This window comes from Bos grunniens, chromosome 11 (assembly GCF_055505025.1).
Source record: "Bos grunniens cultivar Pamir isolate PY7600 chromosome 11, Bosgru_T2T1.0, whole genome shotgun sequence".
Classification (NCBI taxonomy): Eukaryota; Metazoa; Chordata; class Mammalia; order Artiodactyla; family Bovidae; genus Bos; species Bos grunniens.
The window spans coordinates 21,652,668-21,680,054 of record NC_141175.1 but is presented as its reverse complement, the minus strand read 5'-3'; the positions used below and the strand labels follow the sequence as shown (position 1 = coordinate 21,680,054).

Below are 27,387 nucleotides of genomic sequence, written 5' to 3'. Positions count from 1 at the left end.
TCTCATCTCACAACAAAGTAAATGGAAGAAGTCAAGCATATCTGGAGAAGAACAGATGACACAGGGTCATAAACACTGTCTGCATGCCTGGTAAAGAGACATAGACACTAAAAAACGTGTATATAATATAAGCAATATATAAAATATTATATATAGCATTCATAACTATTATAAATCATATATTTATTAACTTAAATCTATTAATACACAAACATATTTGATGTTTTCAAACTATGTTGTTGGAGAAGACTCTTGAGAGTCCCTTGGACTGCAAGGAGACCAAACCAGTCAATCCTAAAGGAAATCAGTCCTGAATGTTCACTGGAAGGACTTATGCTGAAGCTGAAGCTCCAATACTTTGGCCACCTGATGCAAAGAATTGACTCATTAGAAAAGACCCTGAAGCTGGGAAAGACTGAAGGCAGGAGGAGAAGGGGACAACAGAGGATGAGATGGTTGGATGGCATCACCTACTCGATGGACATGAGTTAGAGCAAGCTCCAGGAGTTAGTGATGGACAGGGAAGCCTGGCACAAAGAGTCAGACATGACTGAGAGACTGAACTGAAGCATATTTGTGTATATTTTTGTATATAGTCTTGTGAGGCTGAACCCCACAGATTGTGAGTCTATATTATTCAGAAACTCTGTGAATCTGATAACCAGGACTAGGAGTGACCACAAGACTCCCACGAGGCCAGCTGTGAGTGTAAGACTACATTACATGACAGTCAACAAGGCCCCCTCTCATCTAACATTTGAGAATCCCATACATCATGAAGTGTTCTCTCATCCAGAAAATTTCCAAGGGCAGGACCCATAGAGAACATGTCTCTCCTGCTCCCCGCTGCCACCCGCATGTCATCCTAGGAAGAGGCACCGGTACCAGGGTCAGTTGGAAAATGACTGTCATTCAAGTGAGATGGTCACTACTGGAGAAGCAAATCTTTAGCCCTGAGTTTCAGGGCTAAGCAGAGATGTGCAGCTGGGAGACTGGCTCCCATGAAAGTCAGAGTTCAGTCCTGTGAAAGCTTCCAAAGAAAAATAGGAAGGCGGCATTTCCAGGGGAGAGATTAGATCTTAGAAGCAGAAGACTAGCACAGAAAGAATGGTTTCACTGCTGGTTGTGAGACCTCAGCCCAATTAAGTAATGTCTCTCAGCACCTCTGTGTATAAACTGAGGCTAATAATCCACCCACATGGTTCTTATGATGCTCCAATACTTTGGCCACCTGAGGCGAAGAGCCAACTCACTGGAAAAGACCCTGATGCTGGGAAAGATTGATAGCAGGAGGAGAAGGGGGCGACAGAGGATGAGATGGTTGGATGGCATCACCAACTCAATGAACATGGACTTGGGCAAATTCCAGGAGATACTCAAGGACAGGGAGGCCTGGCATGTTGTAGTCCATGGGGGTCGCAAAGAGTCAGACACAACTTAGTGACTGAACAGCAACAAAAATGGTTCTTAAGAAGATTGATGACAAAAAGAAAATGCTTCATCAGTGCCTAGCATACATAAAGCATTCAGTAAACAACAACAATAATAAACCTAGACATTTGTCATTTTGAATGCACTTTACATTATCCATAAATTGCAAATAACTATGTTTGCAAAAATACTATTCTACAAGGCAGCCGCTCAGAGTGCAGCCTATAAGACTCACTGTTCTTACTCTTTCCATCTGGTAATATTTCACCCACTGGGCATTGCTAACTGGATAAAACCCAGAAACTTGATCCCATCTTGCTTCACCTTTCACTGTGAAGTGTCCATCAAGGGGCTATTAATAAACTCAGTTTCTGCCCATGTCAGATCAGGGGAAGATATTAGCTAGCCCAAGTCCCCATTTCCTTTATCTCGAACTGTTTGAAGTTCAAATCACCTCAGATAAAAATAATTCACTCAAGAATCTCAACAAAACTCTCTGATTGTTGGCTGAAATGCTTCATGTATTGATTCAGTTTTCATTTGCCCTTACTTGTAGGAGAAGAGAGGACATGGTCCCTTCCAGGTGTGTCCCGTCCTGGGTCCCGGTGTCACAGTGACCTCTAGAGGGCATTTCTGGGCTAGGACACCAGACCCTGGATGACTGCAGTTAAGATACTCAATATTCTTGGGCTGCCCTGGTGGCTCAGATGGTAAAGATTCCACCTGCAATGTGGAAAACCCGGGTTCAATCCCTGGGTTGGGAAGATGACCTGAAGGAGGGCATGGCAACCCACTGCAGTACTCTTGCCTGGAGAATCCCATGGACAGAGGAGCCTGGTGGGCTACAGTCCACGGGGTCCTGGTCTAGAATTACATATCCTAACAGCTGATCCAGTGTTTTTCATTAAACATCTATTGCTAAAATGGAGTCAGGAGACAGTGGAAAAGGGAATCAGGTGTAGGTTTTAATACCAGCTCTGCTGTAACTACATGGGTGACTCTGGGCAACTGGCTTTCTCTTTTGTTAGAGGAGCCTGGCGGGCTACAGTCCATGGGATCACAAAGAGTCGGATGCGACTAAGCACAGCACAGAAAGGGCGGGACTGAAACAGCGTCCCCCAGCCGTGGCCACAGATAGGCTCAGCCCACCAAGCTGAAGTCCAGAGACTGTCACTTCGTTTTGCTTCCCAAAGAATTCCAGTCTATGGTTCCCAAATGGTCAATTTGGATGGGCCACAGGAGGCTGCCTCCTCCTCCGTGGGGTTCAAACTGTGCTGCACGGAGCCCTGGGAGACTAGGGAGAGAGAGGCGGGGGTGGGGGATGGTTGGCAGGAGGTGGTGGATGCGGGAGCTTGAGAGGGGAGGGTGCCGAGCATAGCATTTCACAAGTTGCCCCATTTTTACTTCATTTACAAGGAAGAGCCTGCCGACATTGTCACCGATGGTAAGGGTGCTGTAACAGGGATAACAGGTGCTGCAAACCGTGGTCAGGCCCAGCGCTGGAGCCGCAGTCGGCACACAGGGCCCCTGGGCAGAGTGAAGAAAGAGCACTCTCTGGATGAACGGCTTTCAGGGAGGAGCCCCTTCTTCCTGACCATCCCAGGCCCCTCTGTCCCCGAGCCCAGCAAGACTGGTGAGCGGGCAGCAGGGTGGCTTTCTGCCCTGGGTGACCCCTGGGCCAGCACTCTGTGTGGACTGCAAACGTACACAGGAGCCCTGCCACACCCTCATTTCACAAAGGCACCTGATAAGGCTTGCAGATAGTGAGCTTAGCTCCTCTGAGTGGGCACGCCTGTGCCCCCAGCTGTGATCGGTAGACAGCCCTATGGGGGAGGGATCATAGCTCCAGAGTGACAGCAGGCCTGCTCAAAGCCACAGCGTGAGCCTAGAACTGAAAGGTCCTTCAAATTCTGTGTTGCTCTCCTACTGAGACAGATTCTCACTCTCTTCATTCATCTAACAATAAACTCTTCCAAGTTTCAGAGGAATTTGGAATTTGCTGCCTCCCCTTGCTGTCCCTGCTATAAGGGATGTCCATTCTTCAGGCCCTCCCTCTAGACTATAGACCCACCAGCCAGGAATGTCACATTTCCATAACATCCTGCTTTCCCATCCATCCTGCTTAGAAAAAAAAAAAAAGGTCTTTTTATTCCAAATTTTTGGTTATTATTTGCTTATATTCTTTAACAAATCCAAAAAGGATCTCAAGTAGCTTAGGGAAAAAACTCAAGCAATCAAACTGTTTGCAAATAGATCAAAAGCCATGACATGGAGCAGGATTTAGAATGATGGGAGAAAGTAGACAGAATTACTCCTGACATCTAGGCTCAGATAATCCTGCTCTCAGGGACTCAACAGAGCCCAGGCCCAGGACAGCCAGGGCAGAGGAGGAAGATGAAAAACAGGCTCTTGTCCAACAAAAGGACTCACACTGATTCATCCCTTTAGACAGCATTCCAACCATGCATCCTGTGAGGAATGGATTTATAACACTTCACACGGGGCAGACAACAACAGAAGAAGGTGTCTGAGCCACCGGAGCCTCGGGGGCGGGCATCTTCTATATCACTCACATGGGATGAGTGCAACCTTTCTGGTGAGCATATGCTCTGCTCACAGCACCCCGGAGGTGGCCATGCACCCCACTCCTGTGCCTTTAAACCAGGCCTGCTTACCCACAAAACACACCACACAGTCTCTGTCCAGCAGCCAATATCCGACAACCTCAGGCATTCCAGAATAACTCATCTGGGCCAGACCCTCTGGCACCACCCTTTCCTACCAGCCTTTCATTTTCCCAGTCTTTCCAGCCTGACATTCTGGTCTTCGCCTCCCATTTCTCACTTAAGCTTTACTACAGAGCCATCTCTAAATTGTTTCTGGGCCCCCCTACTTTCTGGCTCCTCCCTCTCCAAGGGCCTCCCACCAACTCAGGGCAGGACTGTGGAGGATCACCCAGTAAGCGCTGGAAGTGGGGTCAGGGAGCCTCGATGTGTAAATGAAGATGAAACCAGGCAAAAGCTCGCCATCGAATGATAAGACCTGGGGGTGCTTACTTTGTAATTTCGTTCATTCTCTGCTCCTTCTAGAAACGCCAAGCACTTGCTATGTGCCAGGGACCAGTCTCGGAACAACTACGACAAAAGCCTGTTCCAAAAAGAAGTGGGGGTTTAGGAGGGAAGCATCGCTCCCAGCTGGGGTTTCCAGGCAGAGGCTACACTTGGGCCAGCCCTTGGAGGAAAAGTGGACAGCTGACAGTGGCAACCCTTCCCCCAGATTCTCTACTAATTGAGCCTAAACTGTGAATGAAGAAATGGGGTTGGATAAGCATAGACACCAGGAGGAAGCTGAAGGGATGAGAAGCTGAAAGGGAACAGAGGAAATATCTGGAAAGAGAAACAAGGCGAAGTATACTCCAAATTCAAATAGGAAGAGAAGTTCAAGGTGTTGTCTGAATTTACCTGTTTCCTGCATGGAAGGAAACCTTAAGCCTTAAGTCTATAGTCATGCCTAGAAAATATGTCCTCTGACAGGTTCAGTCTCCCCCTCTGTAAACTGGGGGGCTGCAGGTTCCCTGCTGGTTCAGTGGTGAAGAATCCACCTGCCAGTGCAGGAGATACCGGTTCCATCTGTCCAGGGAGTTCATAATTTCCCCAGTTCTGTCCCACCACAGCAAAAATTTGAAGCAATAGATGGACCAGTGTTACAGCTTGGAGTTACAGCTCAGTTTTATTTGGCAAGCAAAGGAACATACATCCTCTAGGCGTGAGGGTGGGCTGACCCAAAAGATGCGAAGAGAAGAAAGCCCGTGGCGGCTCAGTTTTGGCCCCTCTTTTTAATTTTTTTTTCTCCTTCCCCTGAGCCTGCCTTATGCTGGGCTAACCAGGAGGGTTGTTTGCTTCACCTGAGGTTCTCACTCTGGTCCTTGGACCTTCCTTTGTCCTCTTTTCATGGGCTTTTCCCCTTCTTTGTCTTTTAGCCACCACTATTTTGGACTCCTTTTTTCTCTTCTAACTACTTAACACATCCCTGGTCCAGGAGGATCCCACATGCTGAGAAGCGACTAAGTTCGTGTGCCACAGCTACTGAGCCGGTGCTCTGCAACAAGAGAAGCCACTGTAATGAGAAGAGCATGCACCTCAACCAGAGAGTATCCCTGCTTGCTGCAGCTAGAGAAAAGCCCCAGATGAAGACCCACCAGCCATAAATAGACACATTGTTTAGAAGTGAGGGGTTGCACCAGATCTGGGGTTCTTAAACACTGTGATTCATGGACTGACGGTACATTTCTAGCCTCTCTCTCTTCCTTGATTCCATCATCGACCTCCAACACCAGAAGCTTCTCACCCTTTCCATTGCAACCACCCTGGTCCAAACCACCTTAACCTCCCTGTGGGATTAATACAACAACCTCCCAACTGGTCCCCTGCTCCTGCACTGCGAACCGTGCCCCCAGGACTTCCTGTCTCAGTCAGAGTCAAGGCCAATTCCTTGACGACGCCTGGTCAGATCCTGCCCCTCGCTTACTTTCTGACACAAACTCCTATTCTTCCCCCTGTGGTCTTAGCCTGGCCACACTGGCATCTTTGTTGTTCCTCAAACCTGCCAATGGCCTTCAACCTCAGCAGGGCATGGACACCCCCCAAGCCCTCTGCTCACCCCCCAACTCCTGCCCAGATGTGCTTTCTCAAGTCAGGATCATTCTTGATGCTGCCAAAAGGTGGAGTTTCACCTCCAGAAGCCAGTATGGATACAGGGCCAGCCCCAGATCAGTGAGAACCAGCGTGATACCAGCCTACGGTTCACAGACCTTATAGCTCACACTGAATTTTTCAGTGACTTGTCCTTTTCCACAGCTCCTTCTATTATATGCTTCATGCAGCTGCTAAGACTCTCAAACCTCGCCCCATTTATCCTCATGATAAGCTAACAAAGGTGGTTTATTAGTTCCAGTGGTAAAGATGAAGAGCCCGAGGATCAGAGAGGCTCAGAGCACCTTGGTGGAGGTGGGACAGGGAGGCCCCGCCCCCGCCTTCTCATCTCTGTAGAGCCTGGGGTGAGGGTCAGGGGCCAGGAAGTCTGTGCCTTCCTAAGTGATCACAAAGACATGGAGGAAAACAATAGGATGGGAAAGATTAGAGATCTCTTTTAGAAAATTAGAGATACCAAGGGAACATTTCATGCAAAGATGGGCACAATAAAGTACAGAAATGGTATGGACCTAACTGAAGCAGAAAATATTAAGAAGAGGTGACAAAAATACACAGAAGAACGATACAAAAAAGATCTTCATGACCCAGATAAATTCAATTGTGTAATCACTCACCTAGAGCCAGACATCTCGGAATCCAAAGTAGGCCTTAGGAAGCATCACTACAAACAAAGCTAGTGAAGGCAATGGAATTACAGCAGAGCTATTTCAAGTCCTAAAAAATGATGCTGTGAAAGTGCTGCACTCAGTATGTCAGCAAATTTGGAAAACTCAGCAGTGGCCACAGGACTGGAAAAGGTCAGTTTTCATTTCAATCCCAAAGAAAGGCAGTGCCAAAGAATGTTCAAACTTCTTCACAATTGGACTCATTTCACACACTAGCAAAATAATGCTCAAAATTCTCCAAGCTAGGCTTCAACAGTATGTGAACTGAGAACTTCCAGATGCTCAAGCTACCTTTAGAAAAGGCAGAGGAACCAGAGATCAAATTGCCAACATCTGCTGAATCATAGAAAAAGCAAGAGAATTCCAGAAAAACATCTACTTCTGCTTCACTGACTATGCTAAAGCCTTTGACTGTGTGGATTACAACAAATTGTGGAAAATTCTTAAAGAGATAGGAATACCAGACCACATTACCTGCCTCCTGAGAAATGTGCTTGTAGGTCAAGAAGCAACAGTTAGAACTGGACATGGAACAACAGACTGGTTCCAATTTGGGAAAGGAGTACGTCAAGGCTGTATATTGTCACCCTACTTTTTTAACTTATATGCAAGTACATCATGCAAAATGGAGGGCTGAATGAAGCACAAGCTGGAATCAAGATTGCCGGGAGAAATATCAGTAACTTGAGATATGCAGATGACAACACCCTGATGGCAGAAAGTGAAGAGGAACTAAAGAGCCTCCTGATGAAGGTGAAAGAAAAGAGTGAAAAAGCTGGCTTAAAACTCAACATTCAAAAAATGAAGATCAGAGCATCCAGTCCCATCACTTCATGTCAAATAGATGGGGAAACAATGGAAACAGTGAGAGACTTTATTTTCTTGGGGTTCAAAATCACTGCAGATGGAGACTGCAGCCATGAAATTAAAAGACGCTTGCTCCTTGAAAGAAAAGCTTTGACAAAGCTAGATAGCATATTCGGAGAAGGCAATGGCACCCCACTCCAGTACTCTTGCCTGGAAAATCCCATGGACAGAGGAGCCTGGTAGATTGTAGTCCATGGGGTTGCTGAGAGTCGGACACCACTGAGCGACTTCACTTTCACTTTTCACTTTCCTGTATTGGAGAAGGAAATGGTAACCCACTCCAGTATTCTTGCCTGGAGAATCCTAGGGACGGGGGCGCCTGGTGGGCTGCTGTCTATGGGATCGCACAGAGTCGGACACAACTGAAGTGATTCAGCAGTAGCAGTACCAGTAGACAGCATATTAAAAAGCAGAGACATTACTTTGCCAACAAAGGTCTGTCTAGTCAAAGCTATGGTTTTTCCAGTAGTCATGTATGGATGTGAGAGTTGGACCATAAAGTAGGCTGAATGCTGAAGAACTGATGCTTTTGAACTGTGGTGTTGGAGAAGACTCTTGAGAGTCCCTTGGACTGCAAGGAGATCCAACCAGTCCATCCTAAAGGAGGTCAGTCCTGAATATTCATTGAAAGGACTGATGCTGAAACTCCAATACTTTGGCCACCTGATGAGAAGAACTGACTCATTAGAAAAGACCCTGATGCTAGGAAAGACTGAAGGCGGGAGGAGAAGGGGACAACAGAGGATGAGATGGTTGGATGGCATCATTGACTCAATGAACATCAGTTTGAGCAAGCTCCAGAAAATGATGAAGGATAGGGAAGCCTAGCATGCTGTAGTCCATAATGTCCAAAGAGTCAAACAAGACTGAAGGACTGAACAACAAACTCAGTTTAATCTATTTAATATTTAACCTATTCCCTTAGCTTTTCTGCTAACACACCAAGGAATGGTGTCTGCAGGGAACAACATCCTCAGGGAACCGGACCACACAGTTTCTGCCTCCTGCACTAACGTTAGACCCTAATCTTTGTGTGAAACACAGCATTGCCATACAAAGCCCTCCAACCCTCTAGACTTGACCAGAGGAGATGACTAGGACCCCTAAGTGGCAGTGAGAAAAGACCTTTGGGTACCAGCTGTGGGTGAGGGGATGGCCCCAAAGCCAAATGCAGGTATGACCTTACAGATGTGTACCAGGTAGGGTGATCACCCCACTTCAGAGCAAAAGAGGGTGCTGCAATATTACATCAAGGCAAAAGGTATAAATCCAGCGACCCAGACATGTAACACAACTGTGTGAGGAGCTCTGGGCAACACCAAGATGGAGACACTCTGGCTGCCCGCGGGGCTCACAGCCCAACAGGAGAGAAGAGGTTATAAATAAGGAGAACAGAACAGACAGAAAGGGAAGGTGGCAGCAAGAGTCAGAGTTTAAAAGCACGGTGCAGAATATAATCCAACAACAGTTTCCTGCAAGGAGTTTAATCACAAACTTAATGAGGAATTCAGATTTGATCCAGTAAACACTGACTTTGCACCACTGAGTTTCTGTGTTCATCCTATTTCTGTCCCTAGTAAAAGTCCTATCAGCCACTTGGCTGTGATACGACGGGGTGGTGGTTTTCCTGTAGCTTTTCTGTTTTCCTGTTTGTAAGCGCTCTGTAGTGGTAGAGTACCACCTCCAGGGGGCGCTCCAGACATCCCCCTCGACTTCACAGGAAACAGGGGTTGGGTGGGTGGGCCCAGGGCACTGGAAAGGAGGAGCAAGGAGGCCAAAAGCTCCGCTTCCCATGGGGGATACGTGCGGGGACTGCTTCCTGGTTTCTCTCTCTGCCCATCTCCCCATCACTCAACCAGGGAGCCGGTAGTTTCAGGCTGATCCCAGGCAGTAGCCTCTTGGGATCCTGCCTGGATCAGGTGGGCAAACAGGTGTCTCAAGTCGGCTGGGCCTCTGGGGAGAGGTGGACCCTGTCCCTGAGTCTGTCTTTCCATGCCCCAGCACTGTCAGGGGTGCTGGCCCTAGGGGTCCCTGAGGAAAGGGGTTCCGGAGGCCAGGACCCAGGTTCTGCCCAGGCTTCTGGACGGCTTTGCCAACGGAGTTTAGTGGCAAACATGTGCTCTGGGAAGTTGGGGCCCAAAGTCCAGCCCCTTGCCAAGTCTCAGGGGCTGGAGATGGCAGGATGGGTCTGAGGTCCTGATGTTCATTTCCTGGAGACCCAGCTAACATAATGGGCTCAGCGCCTCCGAGGAGAGGCACTTGCTGGGCCACACATGGTCGTGGTAGGTGAGGACAGAGCCAAGAGCAGGAAGCTCTTGAGACGCCTTGAATGCCAAGCCAAAATGTCTGCACAAAGGCTCACTCCGAATTCTCCATATTAGGGGATGTGGGCTCTGATTTTGTGCGTTATCTCTTTACCACGCTGAGATCAACAGTCCAAATGCAAATGATTTTCTCTTCACTGATATTTACAACCCAACTTGTAACAAGCTATTTTTTTTCCAGGTTTATTAATGATAGCTCATTTACCAAGCACTTGGTACCAGAGCTCTGATACTTTGGCCACCTGATGCAAACAGCCAACTCGTTGGAAAAAGACTCTGATGCTGGGAAAGATTGCAGGCAGAAGAAGAGGGCGGCAGAAGATGAGATGGTAGGAAGCGTCATCGATTCAATGGACATGAAACAGGATGAACTCCAGAAGATGATGAGGGATAGGGAGGCCTGGTGTGCTTCAGTCCATGGGGTCGCACAGAGTCGGACACAACTTAGCAGTGAACAACAACGAGCAACCGAGTCCCTGTGATTATTATATTATTAGGTATTGTTAAGTCCCATTTTACAGATAAGAAAACTTAGGCTCCAGTTAATCAAACTTGCAAGTGGTAAAACTAAAGCTTGAGCCCAGGCCCTGTGTGGCCCTGGATTCACACTGAGTCCCACGTATTTGGTCCGTGACTGTTTGCTTTCTCTCACAGGCTGGGGGTCTGACCGAAATGAATGTCATCACGCACGCCCCAACTCAGGAGACACAAAATCCCAAACGGCTTGAGGAACTGAACTTGCAGACTTAGCTTTAGGAGAACACCCTGTTCTCACAAAGCCCAGCTGTCACTCAGGCTGAACCCTTGGCCTAGAAGTCTCTGCCTGCCACCCCTCCCCCCATCTGTTTATTGAAATCCTACTCTCCTCCCAAGGCCTGGCTCCGATGCCAGCTTCACAAAGACGCCTTCCCCAGCCCTGCCAGTGGGAATTCCTCCTGATCTGTGCCCACAGGAACTTGGCAGCTGGCAGACGCACCCACTGACACTCCACCCTGACCTCCTGCGGGTGGGGACCAGGTCTCACCCATCACTGTGCCCCACGGGGCTCTGTACACGCTCAAAGCCAGAACAACAAGCTCACAGCCTCTGGGAAGGGATGTGGCCTGTGTTCAGGGAGCTGTTGCCAACTTAACAGGTGCCTCCCAGGGCTCTCGGCACTGCCAGCTGCCCTTTCCTGGCCCCAGGAATGAAAGTGCCCCACGACGGCTGAGCCATTCTTACCCTCCCCAGAAGCAGCCAGCTCAGCCCGGGCTCCCGGCCACGGCAGCTGCAGTTCCCGCCTCTCCTGCCCTGCTTGGCCAGCTCTCTTGCAGCCTCCTCCTAAGCTTTCCTGCATGGCAGGCAGTCCATCTGGGCTTCCACCTCGATTTCCTGCTTTGTGTTCCAGTCCAGCTTTGCTGAAGCCTCACTCAGGACCTGGCCTCCTCTGTCCTCCCTGGGCTGCACCCAGCCCCCAACTGTGGAAGGAGGCCAGCACTCTCCCTGGAGCCCCGTTAGACTCCTGGGATCCCTGCCCTGCAGCCACCCTTCAGCTCAGCAGGTCAGATTCTCCTGGATATGGGCACCAGCAGGAGCCAAGCCCAAGTTCCTGGGCCCATTTAAATCCTGCATTCAGGGGTAGACAGTCTGCAGGGCCAGCGCAGCAGCTCCAGAGTCCAGCAAACTGTCCCCCGTCACCCTTCACCCTCTCCTGCCATGGACCCCGCCTCTGCCAGGAAGATAGTCAAAGATGTCACACGGCAAGGGGTCCAGGCCACAGTGGACACCCAGAGGGCTTTGGGGATTTTAGAATCGAGCACACAGGGCAGTGAAGGGATTGAAATGAAAAAAGAACCAGAGACTTTGAAATCCTTTCTGTGGCTTAATTATAATGAGCCTCCAGGGAAACACAGGGTGACCTCAGTTGACAAAGTTCCCAGACAACCTCCCAAGCGGTGAAATGATTGGCATTTTACTATCTTATTATTATTTACACTCTGCTGTAGAATTGAAACCTTTTCTAATACACATAATATTATAACCAGGAAAAATTACTAATAATCCAAAGATAAAAGCAGAAAGCAGGTGTTGTCAGAGCTTCCTCGGATCACAGCGTCCATGTGGGGAATGATGGTGGGGCTGGGCTACTATCCTGCCTCCATCTTCCCCAGCCACTCCCGTCCCCGAGCCACTTGGCGGGCAACATCAAAACCTCAGTTTCCCAGGCTGTCAAATGGGAATGACATTTGACAGCCCGGGGAAACTGGACAAGAGAGATGGGCTGTATAAGAGAGATGCCACGATGATAAGACCTGTGTCCCAGGGCCGAGGAGACTCAGTCCCGGAGTGGATGTGGGAGAGCTTTCTGAGAGCGCAGTGCTGCCCATGCGGGAGAAGAAGGGGGCACTTCTCAGGGCTGCTCTGTTCAAGAGAGACATTCCAGGAATGGGAAACAAGACACAACTGTCTTAATCTCCAATGAACCACAAAACCGTTGTTTAGCTAGAGTGTGAATACCATCAATGTACAGAGCACTACGGGGGAGTGCTCCCATTCCTGCCCTCCGCCTGCAGAGGGAGGCTCACTGCGCAGCCGCCTCTGCGAGCATCTGTCTGCCCAGGAAACACCGGCCCAAAGGGCCAAGAGGCAAAGGCTGGGAGCAGAATCCAGAGGCCTTTTCTCGGGTGCCCCCTGCCCACCGCATCTCCGCCTGAATACCAACAGCAAGGTCCCACGTCCCTGCAGGGAAAGGAGCTGCCCTGAGGGTGGATGTGACTGAAGTGACAATGACAGGGACTTTGGGGAACCGGCAGCCAGGAGGCTGTGTCTGCTCAGTGCACGCCACACCCCTCACCCTCTCCCCATAGGTGCAACAGATCCCAAGCTCTCTCCGTTTCCAGGGCGTGTGGAACCCTCCAGGACCAGCCCAGCCTCTGCAGCTGGGGGCCAGACCAGGAGTGTCAAAGGAGTCCTAGACATTTGGGCCGGGGCAGTGATACGCTGGTGGCTTCCCTGGTGGCTTAGACGTAAAGAATCCGCCTGCAGTGCAGGAGACTAGGATTCGATCCCTGGGTCGGGAGTATCCCCTGGAGGAGGAAATGGCAACCCACTCCAGTATTCTTGCCTGGAGCATCCCCATGGACAGAAGAGTCTGGTGGGCTACTGTCCATGGGGTCACAGAGTCAGACACAATTTGTGACTAAACCACTACCATTAACACATTATGTTCACTGTGGCCAAACCCTCAGCCTTTGGAAGAAATAGCCAAGCCCAAACTCTAGTCCAGGCTCCACCCTTGGTCCCCACTTCCACTTGGGGTTATCTGAACACCCTCTACTCTTGCTTTTGGGGCTTCATACAAACATAACTACCTTTGAACAAAGCCTGGACATCTAGGATGAGATCTAGAAAACACAGACGGTGCAACCTCTGGCTTTGGAGTCCAGGGGCGCCCACAGCACACACATCACACTCTCTGACACAACCATGCTCAAATGCCTGTGTTGATCCCGTAACTTCAACCCTCGGGGCCTCCCCTCCTTGCCCGCATGCAAACACAGAAGACAGCAAGCATTCCCTGCACAGTGCCTGGTGAGCAGGAGTCCTCAAATAACTCTCTGTCTTGAGGATTAAAGCAGTTACTATTACTATCCATCCAAGGCAAAGAAAAACGCCTTGACTTCTCGAGTCAGTTCTAAACCCTCTTCCATAAATGTAGCCTCCATCCCAGGAGCCCCTGGGGAGCAGCTGGTCCCATCACTTCTTTGGAAAAATGTGGATGCACCGATCCTCTACAGGACCCACAAGGCCTGTCTGCACTTCTCAGCCAGGCGGGGGTTGGGGGGTTTGCATGTGGCCATGCCCTGGCCCTTACCCACGACCAAGGTGAGTCCGGGCGGCTCTTTGGCTGTGGGGGCTCCCAGGTGGCGTCACAGGCATGGTCCTGCTCCTCCATGGCTGGGGTCGGGGGGACACCAGTGGCCTCCCCACCCAGCGCCCAGAGAACGGTGTCTGCGGAGGCTAATTTCAGGAGCTGGGAGGCTGGCCCAGTGACACTGAGCCCAGAGCAGGCAGCTTCTCTTTCCACCCAGGAGCCCGGCCAAGTCACAAGGCTCAGGAAAAGAGCAGAGTGTTGAATTGCAAATCCTCTCCCACCTGGGACGGGCTAACAAAACAACACCGGGACACCTCCCGGTCCCTGAAGGATGCAGAGGTCTCCAGCAGATGCCAGTTTCTCTGGACTCTGTGAGACTGACACCCGGTCACAGGGCGTGACCCGCTAGGTACTCTTGCCTCACCACTAACTTCCCCAAGGTCACACAGCCACAAAGGACAGAACTGTGATCCAAACCCACGAGTGCTGCCTCCAGAGGCGATCCGTGGGGAGGACGTGTTGGGGGAGACACCACCTCACATGCTGGGTGCAGGGAGCCTTGCAAAAGAGGATGGGCGGGTCCTGTAGTCCACTCACCTTCACCTCTACCACTGTGTCATGTGAAAGTCTTAGTCGCTCAGTCGTGTCTGACTCTTTGAGACCTCCTGGACGGTAGCCCACCAGGCTCCTCTGTCCATGGGATGCTCCAGGCAAGAATACTGGAGTGGGTAGCCATGGCCCCCTCCAGGGGATCGTCCCAATCCAGGGAGCAAACCGGGGTCTCCTGCACAGCAGGCAGATTCTTTACCATCTGAGGCACCAGGGAAGCCACTGGTTTCCCACAGAAGTGACAAGGAATCCTTCCTCTCCGTGCACGGGCACCCTTTGGGGAGTCAAGAAGGCTGGGGTCAGCGGCCTTCCTTCCCCAGGGGACCACGGGCATCACCTCCATCACACTCAGCAGCGTCATCATGACGACTCGCTGGACCTGAGTGCTGCCTGCACACCAGGAAGCCAGGGAAGGGAGAAAACAACACTTTCAGACACACCACCAGGCAGTCAACTGCTCTCCGGTACACGTTCTGCACAGCAGCCCTATGAGGTTACGGAAGTGAAAGAGGAGCTTAAAGAACTGGTCTTGGGTCACAAAGCGGGAAGTGACTAAGCAGCGTTGGGTTGACCCCAAACACGGTGCTTGAAACGTGGTTCTGATCCTGCCAGGAGCTGCGGGTTTGTGCTGATGGGGCTGGGCTCCATGGGGCACAGGTGTGCAGGCCCGCAGCTGGGTGGGGGGAGGCAGTTTCTGGGCAAATTGGGGATGGGAGGGGAGCACAGGGCAAGCTGCAGGACTGGGTGAGAGGCTCTGATCTCATTTGACAAGGACTGAAGGAGACAAACTCCCTGACCCCTAGCACAGACGGACCCCCTGGCCCCCAGAATCCCTATAGCCTTTGATGCTAGGACTGCCCACCTCCAAACACCTCTCAGCTCTACTCCATGGGTGCAGAAGCACCTACCCTGGTCTTTACCTCCTCCCTAGCTAGGCCTTCTGCCTTTCCACTCACTTCACTCCCTTTCCTCCTGCTCTCTGGAGGAGACCCTGACCCAGAATCCATCCAGGGATGTGCCGAGGGTGGAGTGGGCAAACACCTGAAAGATGCCGGGCATGTCCTAACAAACGTGATGGGTTCTAACGACCTCCCTTGACAGGTTGGAGGTCAGGGGCTACCCCAGTTCTGCTGCATCTGGTAAGCTGCAGGAAGGTTCTGAACCCCAGGCTTCCACGTGCCCAGGTCACCATGATCCTGGCCACACACTACAGCTGGTCTTGCTCCCTCTGGAGAAGAACAGAGAGGGCAGGGTGGCTCCCCGCCCACTCCCTGGAACGGCTCCCACAGACTAAAGAATGTCCTCAATGGAAGGGCGAAAATAACACTTTCAGACACTTCGACTGAGCTGGGTTCCCACTACTCTACTATTTTTAATTCCTGCTGTCGAGATATTTTGAGAACCTCGTGACCAATCAGTGATAAGACTGTGAGTCGTTACACCTGGTCATGGGGAGCACTTAGCTGGCTATGTTAGGTGCACAGAGCCACACAGGAGCTGTGAACACAGCACTCCCGTCCTCCTGCACCCATCCTCAGGGCCAGCCATGTGGAGCCTCGGCGTGAACAAGGTGGGGGTGTGCCTGGTCTTCGGGGCTCCAAGCCCAGGCGGGTTTCACACCCCTGCTCGTAGGGAGGTCAGGCTGACGGGTATCCTGCTGCTATGTCAGGCCTATGACAGCCAGCGCTGGCTGGGCTGGTGTGCCTAGAAATAGAGACGTGTGTTGATGGGGTTCCTGGAAGCAACACATGATGACTGAGCTGCACCATCTGAGTCACAGAGACCTGGGCTCTGGGGCTGACTCGGCACTTCAAAGCTGTTCTGACTCAGACCTTTAAGGACCTTTGTTTCCTTATCTGGGAAACACAGGGATAAAAATAGTCTCTCCGTCACAGGGCTGTTGTGGGGGAACTTGAGGCCATGAACAGAGAGTCCTTGATGAAAGCTGGTGTGTATTAGACCCTCAAAAAGCAGTCACGGCTACTAATCCTTACAGTCACTCTGAGGTAGGCACAAATAGCTCCATTTTACAGACAAAGAAACGGAGGCTCTATTTTACTTTGGACTTCTGTTGGCCAAACTCTCCAACTTGTCCTCCACTGGAGCTTCTGAGAACTCCTGTGCTGCCTCACGGGACCCCGCAGGACCACACTGGGGTCTGCCTTGAATCACTGCCCCCTACACACCCGGGGCACAAGAATCCACAGGGCACCCCTTTTCCCCAGGCTGCCAGGCCCTGGTTTTGGAGTCTCCTGTGAACAGCCGCCCCTTCTCAGAACACCTTGTCTAGTCCCATTTCTAAGTCTTAGCTCATGCTGTGACCCACTTCCTGGAAGGTCTTTTCAAATGTGCCCTCTGTCTGGGGCCAGGCCACACCTTCTCCCTCCACGGAGCCATCCCTGATTTCCCCACTCCATAAAGAGGCTTCCATTCTTAGGTCTTTGAGAAAAAGGACGGGAGGTTGGACCTGAGGTGTGAAATGCAGGATACCAACCCCCAAATGGGTCAGAACCTGCAAATATGTTACATCTCTGCCTCCCTCTCTGTCTCTTTCTCATAACACATACACACGCAGTGACTCTCTGTTGTTCCCTCTTTCTCTGAGTCAGAAAATCCTACTATGACTCAATTTTGGAGTGATGGAAACAGGGAATTAAGTGTCTTTTTTCAAGGTTCAAGTAGCAAGTAAATTCTCTGGGTCATGTACTGGCATCAGGACCAAAGGCTGCTTGGGGAAGGAAGCTGTCTGAGTCTGCTCAAGCTGCCAGAACACACACTGGGGACTGTGGGGCTTAAACAGCAGAAGTTTATGTTCTCACAGTCCGGGAGGCTGGAAGTCCAAGACTAAGGTGCCAACAGATTTGGTTCCTGGTGTGAGCTCTCTTCCTGGCTTGCAGACTGACTGTCTCCTCCTCACTGTGTCCTCGTGTGCCAGAAAGAAAGAGACAGAGAGAGGTAGGGAACTCTCTGATATCTCCTCTTATGTGTGTGTTAATCACTCAGTCGTGTCCAACTCTTTGCAACCCCATGGACTGCAGCCCGCCAGGTTCCTCTGTCCATGGGATTCTCCAGGCAAGAACAATGGAATGGGTTGCCATTTCTTTCTCCAGGGGATCTTCCTGACCCAGGGATCGAACCCAGATCTCCTGCTTTATCATCTGAGCCACAGGGAAGTCCTTATATGGATACTTACCGCCTGCAATCTCCTTTAACTCTAATTATCTCCTTACTCCAGATGCAGTCACACTAGGGGTTAAGTCTTCAACCAGTGGGGAGGGGAACACAGTTCAGTCCATGGCAGAAGCCCTTTTGATGGGACCCTACATGCAACAGGCAAGAAAGTTAGGAATCTAGGTACACAAAGCAAGCAGAACACCCAGATTCTTAGATCCAGAGACACCTTGCCTGGCCAGGAAGCCTTGTCAGTACTTCACACCACTACCCCAAACAGCGTAGCATCCTGCCTCTGGCATCTCTGGACAGGTAATCCTTCCCTTCCATAACTGCCACCCATTGCAGCACCCTCTAGTACTGGGTAGTTATGAATTATTTGCTGCACAATTAGAGATCGAGAAATTTAGCTTGGTCTGTGACTCAATGGGCTTTCCTAGTAGCTCAACCGATAAAGAATCCTTCCACAATACGTGAGACCCCAGTTTGATTCCTGGGTTGGGAAGATCCACTGGGGAAGGGACAGGCTACCCACTCCAGTATTCTTGGGCTTTCCTGGTGGCTCAGCTGGTTAAGAATCTGACTGCAATGCGGGACACCTGGGTTCAATCCCTGAGTTGGGAAGAGCCCTTGGAGAAGGGAAAAGCTACCCACTCCAGTATTCTAGCCTGGAGAATTCCATGGATAGTATAGTCCATGGGGTTGCAAACAGTCTGACACGACTGAGCGACTTTCACTTTGTGACTCAACAGGGAAGCCCAGATTTTGATTCTAACATAGACAATGGAGGATATCAAAGACCAGAGTCTTCCAATACAGGCTGAAAGCAACCTTAACACAAGTGATGATTTTATTCAGAGGCAAAATTAAGTTCTTGTGGGTACTGAAGAAGCAAGTGCTAGGCCCAGAGCATCCACACACGGATATGTTCTCAGAGTTTCAGCTTAGAGGGACCAGGTATGGGATTTACAACCAGAGGGCCTATCAGTCATTCTCCTCTAGACCCCTGGGTGAAGATAGAAATCCTGAGCCCTCTGCACACATCTGCAGGGAGAGCCCACTGGATGTGTCATTGGCGCTGAGTCTTCCTCATTCCCTTATTAACTGCTTCTCACCTTCCTGCACATCGCAGCTAGAGAGCAGCCCCCACTCGCTACAAGCAGAGAAAGCCCGGGTACAACAATGGAAGACCCAGTGCAGCCAAAACGCTTAAATGAGCGAACTAAGCTCTGGTATTCTAGATGGGCTTAGGAAAGAGACCTATGGAGGGCTTTAAAACACGCTCAATACTTCTTTCCACTTTCTCATACTGCTCCATGAGCATGACGTCCTCAAAGGATGGGGAAAGCGGATATCGTGTGCAGGCAGCTGTCAGTGACAGAGGACTTCCTTGAGGACATTACCGTGGCACTGAAACAGCCTTTAGCAAGAAGATGAAAGAGACCTTTTCCAAGAATAACAGCTGCAAAATGTTGCATGCATGCTCATTCGTGTCTGATTCTTTATGACCCCATGGACTATAGCCCACCAGGCTCCTCTACCCATGGCATTTTCCAGGCAAGAATCCTGAAGTGGGTTGCCATTTCCTCCTCCAGGGGATCTTCCCAACCCAGGGATCAAACCTGAGTCTCCTGCATTGCAGGTGGATTCTTTACCACTGAGTTACCTGGGAAATGTTGACATGTGGGCAAATTCTGATCAGTTGCCCTGGGATGGTACACACAGGCAGCAGCAGAGCGCATGGCACATGTGGGATGCCTGCTTATGCCACAGGTAAAGAGTTGGACACAGATTCACCCATGCAATCTTCACAGAAAGTCTGCAGTCTAGATAATATTGTTTAAATGCAGAAACGGGTTGAGAGAGGACAAAAAATAACTTGCCCAAGGTCACACAGCTAGTAAATGGAGGCATTCGGCCCAACTCACTGTCTCTCAGGTCCCCCCAAAATGAGCCCACCCTCCATCCGGCACGTGTTTCCCCCGCAGGGAACTGAACTGAGAAACGTGAGCGCAGCTAACAGGCTTACCCTCGCGGTCCTGCGCCGGCTCCGGGGCACCCTCCACGGGGCGTGTCCTCCCATTCTGGAGGTTCCCAGAGAGGAGGGGAGGCGCTGGCCAACGGGGCAGCTCGCCCAGTCTCCGGGCAGGGAGAGGGAGGGAGCGCAGTCTCGGGAACACGATGGAGACTGGCAGCCCGCGGGCCCCGGGACCCAGCCCCGGGCCCGCGCTGAGCCTGGACGCGCGGCTGGGCGTGGACACGCGCCTCTGGGCCAAGGTGCTGTTCACCGCGCTCTACTCGCTCATCTTCGCGCTGGGCACGGCGGGCAATGCGCTGTCCGTGCACGTGGTGCTGAAGGCGCGGGCCGGGCCCCCGGGGCGCCTGCGCTGCCACGTGCTCAGCCTGGCGCTCTCCGCCCTGCTGCTGCTGCTGGTCGGCATGCCCATGGAGCTCTACAACTTCGTGTGGTTCCACTACCCCTGGGTCTTCGGAGACCTGGGCTGCCGCGCCTACTACTTCGTGCGCGAGCTCTGCGCCTACGCCACGGTGCTCAGCGTGGCCAGCCTGAGCGCCGAGCGCTGCCTGGCCGTGTGCCAGCCCCTGCGCGCCCGAAGCCTGCTGACTCCGCGCAAGACCCGCCGCCTGCTGTCCGTCGTCTGGGCCGCCTCGCTCGGCCTGGCCCTGCCCATGGCCGTCATCATGGGGCAGAAGCACGAGCTGGAGACGGCGGGCGGGGAGCCGGAGCCCGCCTCGCGCGTGTGCACCGTGCTGGTGAGCCGCACCACCCTGCAGGTCTTCGTCCAGGTAAGCGGGAGGAGCGAGCCCACCGCCTATGTTTTCATCTCTCACGCTAGACAGCAGTCAGAAAGTTGGGTCTCACCGCCCGATTAAACAAAGGATTTGGGGAGAGACTTGGCCAAAGGGAAGCACTAAAAGAAGTCCAAACAAGAATGAAATAATGCCATTTTGTGGCGACACAGATGGACCTAGAGATTATCATGCTGAGTGAAGGTAAGTCAGAGAAAGACAAATATTACACGATATCGTTTATATGTGGAATCTAAAGCATAATATAAATGACTAAATGCAAAACAGAAACAGACCCTCAGACCTAGAAAATAAACTTATGGTGATCAAAGGGGAAAGGGAGGGAGAGACCGGGGATAAATTGGGACTATGGGATTAACAGATAAAAAGTACTATATATAAAATAGGCAAGCAACAAAGATTTGCTGTATAGCACAGGGAATTATAGTCAATATCTTGGAATAAGCTATATGGAAAATAATCTGAAAAATATATATGTATGTATGTGTAACTGAATCACTTTGCTATATACCTGAAACTAACAGTATTGTAAACCAACTATATCTCAATAAAAAAATAAAGAGAATTCCAGATTTGAACTCAAGATTGACTCAAGTCTTCCCAGTCTTGCAGGAGTGGTGAGCAAACGTGATTGGGTTTAAGAATTACCTGGAGAGCAGGTAACAAAATGTAGATTTCATGACCCACTCAGTTTTCTGCTTTTCTATTATCACCCAAACTAGTGATATTTAGCCCCATGACAAGAACAACTAGTTTATTGGGTCATTGTACAGACAGAAAAAGAGGCCAAAACATTCAATGTTAATGAAGGATTTCAAAAGAAATACATATATCAACTTCAGTCTTAACAGGAATATGGAAAACTGTGGAAATAGGAATAAAAATGCAACAGGAAAGCATTCCACTTGCTTTCAAAATTGCAAAGAGTTGAACATAACTGAGTGGCTTAACATGCACACACCAGAAGTATAAATACCCTGTCAATATGTTGAGCCCCATCAGGTAATCAACCAACCTCATCTTGTATTTTTCAATCATGTCTGGAGCCCTCTCCTCTGCTCCAGCACCTTGCCAATGCTACCCCATCTTTCCGCTCCTCTGGGGGACACCCAATTCGGGGATCCCAGGTCTCCCTCTATGTTGGTTCACAAGCTTATTTTGATGGAACATATGCTCTTGTAACCTCCTGAGACCTGAGAAAATGTCCATAGAAGGTAAAAACACTTTTTGAGAATTTACGTGTCTGAAAATATTTCATTTTATCCTCTCAATTCTCACAGTATGGCTGGGCAGAACATTACAAGATGGAAACTGTTTTTCCTCACAAATTTTAAAGCATCAGTCCATTATTTTCTAGCTTCCTCATTGCTTTGAGTGAGTCTAAGGCCAGTTGGCAATGGACAGGGAGGCCTGGCGTGCTGCAGTCCATAGGGTCGCAAAGAGTCGGACACGACTGAGCGACTGAACTGAACTGAAGGCCATTCTGGTTCCCCTCCTTTGGACATGCCCTGTTTTATCCCTTTGGGAGCTTTGGAGACCTACTCTATCTCCAGGTGCTAAATGTCATAAGAACGTGCCTTGATGTGGATTTATTTTCATCCATTGTTCTGAGCACCCACACACCTTTCAGTCTTGAAGTTCATATCCCTCAATTTTGGGAAAACTTTTTTAAAATACAGTTTTATTGATTTATGGCTGGGCTGCATCTTCACTGATGCATGGGCTATTACTAGTTGTGGCAAGCAGGGGCTACTCCCTAAGAGCTGTATGTGGGCTTCTCATGGTCGTGGCTTCTCTTGTTGCAGAGTGATGGCTCTAGGGAGAGTGGCTTCAGTAGCTGCTGCATGTGGGCCCTGTAGTTGTGGCTCCTGGGCTTAGAGCAGAGGCTCAATAGTTGCGGTGCATGGGCTTAGTCGCTCTGTGGCATGTGAGATCCTGCCAGATCAAACCTGTGTCTCCAACACTGGCAGGTGGATTTTTTTTAATTAATTAATTTATTTTAATGGAGGCTAATTACTTTATAATATTGAGGTGGTTTTTGCCATACATTGACATGAATCAGCCATGAGTGTACATGTGTTCCCCATCCTGAAACCCCCTCCCACCTCCCTCCCCACCCCATCCGTCAGGATCATCCCAGTACACCAGCCCTGAGCACCCTGTCTCATGCATTGAAACTGGGCTGGCGATCTGTTTTACATATGATAATATACATGTTTCAATGCTATTCTCTCAAATCATCCCACCCTCGCCTTCTCCCACAGAGTCCAAAAGTCTGTTCTTTACATCTGTGTCTCTTTTGCTATCTCACATATAGGGTCATCGTTACCATCTTTCTAAACTCCATATATAGGCGTTAATATACTGTATTGATGTTGTTCTTTCTGACTTACTTCACTCTGTATAATAGGCTCCAGTTTCATCCACCTCATTAGAACTGATTCAGATGCATTCTTTTTAATAGCTGAGTAATATTCCATTGTGCATATGTACCACAGCTTTCTTATCCATTCATCTGGCAAGTGGATTCTTTACCAATGAGCCACTAAGGAAGCCCTGGGAAAACTTTCTTAAATGTGTTTTTTTTTTTTCCTACATTATAGTTTCCTCCACTCTTTTCTCTATTTTTCTTTCCAGCATGGCTATTATTTAGCTAGTGAGCATCCTAAACGCCCCGTTTTCTTGTCTTTTCTATTTTCACTGCTTTCCCCTTACTTTCTGAGAATTTTCTCAGCATCTGTAAATCCGCTGTCACCCTCACCCCCAGCCCCGCTCCTGTTGCTGCAGATTCCCAGGCCCTTGGGCACACCTGAGGACCAGCGGTCACCAAGCCTTGGAGCGACCGCCATAACCCTTGGAATCACCTTTTCCAGGTGAATGTGCTGGTGTCCTTCGTGCTCCCTTTGGCATTAACCGCTTTCCTGAACGGGGTCACCGTGAGCCACCTGGCAGCCCTCTGCTCCCAGGTGCCGTCCCCTCCCGCCGCAGGCAGTTCTGCCCCCAGCCGCCTGGAGCTAATGAGCGAGGACAGGAAGACACTGGCCCTGGGGGACCAGGCCGCCCTGGTGAGACACAAGGACTCCCGCCGGATCCGTGGCCTCCGGCGCAGCATCCAAGTTCTCAGTTAAGTTCCCGGTAACCCCGCCCAGAGTGGAAGGGCCAGACCAGGGCGGTCTCCACCAATCCCTGGCCACATGGCCTTGAGCTAGTTCCTCCCTCTATCTAGGTCTCATTTTTCTCTATGCCCTGGGGAGTTATACAATCACCAACAGGCTTCTGTAAGGTACAGTAGTATAATTAAAAGAAGGAATGGGAATTGTGTACACTGACCGCCCCATCAGCTCCAGGGGGGTGGACACAAAGACAAACAGACCCCTGGCTGCTTCTCAGGGAGTCTGATTGTTCAGATGGACACAAGGAACCAATGTATTTAAGGACCCGCTGACCAGGCATTGTGGACGCAGGCCAGCTAGGTCTCCAAATCCGGTTCCCCACTAACTCTCCACTTTCTCTGATGCGACACTGATCTGTGTGTGTGTGTGTGTGTGTGTTTAAGTATCTGGGCAAACTTGGCTCTGTAAGGACAACTTTAAAGGCACAGGAAAGCAGAGGTCTCTCCACGCACCTGTGTGATCCAGGCGCACACAAAGGTCCAGAAGGATGGAGGAAGGGACAGGGTCTCTGCTGCCATGTGTATGTCACAGTCTTGTGCACAGGACTGAAATCCAAGAGCTAAGTGTGATGTGATGTGCCAAGTAGCAAAAGCAGCACGTGAAGGGCCTGGACTTCTTTCCATAGACAATGGGTCATCATTGAAAGAGCGGGGGCCCAGGAATGACAGGGGGACTTGCTCTTGAGATATACATGCTTGGCAGTTTTGCAGGACAGGCGGTTCAGTGCTTCTCAAACTTCCATGCACGTAGGAATGCTTGGGGAGAGTTGTCAGACGTGGACCCCTGGGCCCCCATCCAGAAATTCTGATGCATCTGGTCTGGGTGTGCCTGACAGTCTACATTTCTAACAAACTCCCAGTTGAGGTGGATGCTGCTAGTCCAGGGACCTCGGTGGATTAGAGAATGGGTTTGCCACTCAGGGCAGGAGGAGAAGGAGGGAAGGGAAGGAGGAGAAGTTTAGGTCAATAGGGCCAGTTAGGAGACTGCTGTCACAGTCCAGTGGAGGGAAGATGTGGTCCCCTGGGGTGGGCACAGTGGAGGTGGGGAGAAAGGGAGAGAGGAGAGATGCTAGGGAGTAACTTTTTAATAGACTGGATCTTGGGAGTACTGGAAAGAGAAGACTCTCTGGCTTACGACGTGGGTGTCAGATGGACAGTGGTGCCATCAATCAACCAGAAAAAGGGGACACAGGAGGGGAGAGGCTTTGTAAGGCAGGGCATTTGAGTTCTACTGTCTATGCAGTTGGGCTTCCCAAGTGGCACTAGTGTTAAAGAACCCTGTCAATGCAGAAGACACAGAGGCATGGGTCCAATCCCTGGGCGGGGAAGATCCCCTGGAGAAGGGCCCGGCAACCCACTCTAGTGTTCTTGCCTGGAGAATCCCATGGACAGAGGAGCTTGGCGGGCTACAGTCCATTGGGTTGCAGAGTCAGACATGACTGAAGCGACTTAGCAGGCACACATGCACACACATCTATGCAGTTAGACGACCAAGGGGGAATATCCAATCCTGAGTTAGGAGTATATTCTAGTGGCCAGGAGGTTATAGATGTTGTAGAAGTTTCTAGAAGCACATCAGTGGACCAGTTAGGATTAAAGTGGACACTCACTCAGAGGACAGGGTAACAGTAGGTTTAGGGACAGATCCAGACAAGAGTGGGGCTTTCCTAATACCTCAGTTGGTAAAGAATCAGCCTGCAATGCCGGAGACCTGGGTTGGGAAGATCCCCTGGAGAAGAGAAAGGTTGCCCACTCCAGTACTCTGGCCTGGAGAATTCCATGAACTGTATAGTCCATGGGGTTGCAAAGAGTTGGACACGACTGAGCAACTTTCACCTTCACTTTCTTTCCAGACAAGAGCGTGCCAGATAACCTCAAAGTTTCCTGCCAACCCCTAGACTCCAGGAACAAACTCTCAGGAAACACTGTTGTCACCTCGGGCAGCTTCCGCCCCCCCAGAGCTGCATAACTGCTAATGTGTTTGCTGTCTGTCTCTCTCCCCACCTGTCCTGCAGGAGCCATTGTGGCCGTGTATGTCGTCTGCTGGATGCCGTACCACGTCCGAAGGCTCATGTACTGCTACGTCCCTGACGAACGGTGGACCGAGTGAGTGAGGGGAGGAACCCCAGCTCATGGGGGGCATGGCATGGGGCTGGGATTGCCTGCGCTCTCCAGGGGAAGCCCCTGGTTGCTGGCCTCTGCAGAACTCTGGCCTCCATTCTAGCTGGCCCTGCCCAGTCTGTTATCCCAAAAGTTTCCAGTTCAGGGTGGGGAACCAAGCATCATGTAGAAAACTCTCTGAACTTCTCAGGCCGTGTGAGTGGCAGTCAGGGCTTCCAGCCTCCTGACTCCAGGATGGAGAGCTGCCTGCAGGTAGGGAGCAGGGCGAAGGCCATGTTCTCACAAGGAGGGAGAGAGGGAGGAGGCCGCAGAGCTGGGATTCTACGAGCTAATAGAGGCTGCTTAGAGATGAGAGCGTGCACACCCATTTCATGACACAACGGGAGAAAACCCAAGCTGAGAATCCCTTCTCTTCCTTTTGGAAATCACTGCACCCTGATGATAAGCGAAAGTCAGACATCTGAGAGGAGAGAGATCCTATGTGGCCTCCAAGGAAATAGCTGTGTCAACAGATGACTGGTTCTCGAGAGCTGCAATTTCCCCTACACACAGACACACAAGTACTCACACACAAGTACACGCACACATATGCACAAGTGTGCGCACACATGCACAAGCTCGGACACACATGTGCACATATATGAGAGTGCACACACACAAACACACACACAAGTGCACGCATACACAAGCATGCACACACACACACACACCAACATACACACAGGTGCAGCCCTTCCCAAGGCGGCCAGGGAATTCTCAGAATGCCTCTCTCCCCATCACGAAGCCACATCTCCTTGACCTCATGCAGCAGCACAAGGCCCCCCACGCCTCGAGAGCCTGGACGATGGTCTCTGTCCATCAGTAGGTGTGCTTTTCATTCTGCAGGCAGCTGGGCCTGGCAGCCAGGAACAGGGACTCCGATGCTGGGTGGAGTGTGGCAGCCAAGGGCAGCCAGTGCTGATGGAATGTTTCTTGAATGCACGTTGTGCTTCTCGATAGCAGGAAGCAGGCCCTCCTGACCTGGCCCTGTGGAGGGGGAGACGCTCCCAACAGGGAGGACCCGGCGGGCAGGCAGCAGGGCCTCTAACCAGCCTTCCGGGTTTCCCTTCCAGCAAGCTCTACGATTTCTATCACTACTTCTACATGGTGACCAACACGCTCTTCTACGTCAGCTCGGCAGTGACCCCTGTCCTGTACAACGCGGTGTCCTCCTCCTTCAGAAAACTCTTCCTGGAGGCCCTCGGCTCCCTGTGTCGAGAGCACCACCCCATGGAGTCATTCCCCCCAGGGACCCCGGAGCCTCGCCCAAGTGGGTTAAGCTTACAGCTCTGGGGCTCCCCCAGGACCCCCAGCCTGGATGAAATTGAATAATGAGCAGAACAACCCTGAGTGCCTAGCCCTCTAGTGCTCAGCAATTTCAACGCTAATAAGTCAAGCCGCGTGATCAGGTGGACCTAAAGGGAGCCCAGCTCTGCTGCTTACCAGCTGTGTACCTGCAGGCAAGTCACTTGCCCCTCTTAGCCTCAGTCTCCTCATCTGTATGAAGGAGATGAATAATACCCATCTTTTCATGCTGTCTGACGACTACATGCTTAGTGCCTAGAGCATAATAAAGAATATATTTTCGCTGCCA

At 50.8% G+C, this 27,387-nt stretch overlaps 2 protein-coding genes across 4 annotated transcripts in view; one reads left to right on the top strand and one right to left on the bottom strand.

Annotated features, from left to right (window-relative positions):
- LPIN1 (lipin 1) overlaps positions 1–14,067 on the bottom strand; it is a 130,258-nt gene extending 116,191 nt beyond the window's left edge. Inside the window, exon 1 of one of the 2 annotated variants that reach the window (XM_086325630.1) lies at positions 13,853–14,067. In XM_086325630.1, the coding sequence (XP_086181756.1) occupies positions 13,853–13,933 (81 nt within the window). In that variant the 5' untranslated portion in view covers positions 13,934–14,067. The remainder of the gene's footprint in view (positions 1–13,852) is intronic. The other variant, XM_086325632.1, reaches the window with a different exon arrangement.
- Positions 14,068–19,784: 5,717 nt separating this feature from the next.
- On the top strand, positions 19,785–27,387 carry NTSR2 (neurotensin receptor 2). Of its 2 annotated transcripts, XM_086323546.1 has the most exons (4): positions 19,790–20,437; positions 23,335–23,584; positions 25,649–25,739; positions 26,867–27,387. In XM_086323546.1, the coding sequence occupies exons 1-4, from the start codon at positions 19,814–19,816 to the stop codon at positions 27,123–27,125; spliced, it is 1,224 nt and encodes a 407-aa protein (XP_086179672.1). In that variant the 5' UTR covers positions 19,790–19,813; the 3' UTR covers positions 27,126–27,387. The 2 variants fall into 2 exon arrangements, with proteins under 2 accessions (XP_086179673.1, XP_086179672.1); XM_086323547.1 differs by lacking the exon at positions 23,335–23,584 and having other exon boundaries at positions 19,785–20,437.

Excerpts from the sequence above, each read along its gene's own strand:
- NTSR2 (XM_086323546.1), top strand. The coding sequence starts at position 19,814 with ATGGAGACTGGCAGCCCGCGGGCCCCGGGACCCAGCCCCGGGCCCGCG. Across the intron at positions 20,438-23,334 it reads CCCTGCAGGTCTTCGTCCAG|GTGAATGTGCTGGTGTCCTT; the intron begins GTAAGCGGGAGG and ends CACCTTTTCCAG. Across the intron at positions 25,740-26,866 it reads CCTGACGAACGGTGGACCGA|CAAGCTCTACGATTTCTATC; the intron begins GTGAGTGAGGGG and ends TTTCCCTTCCAG.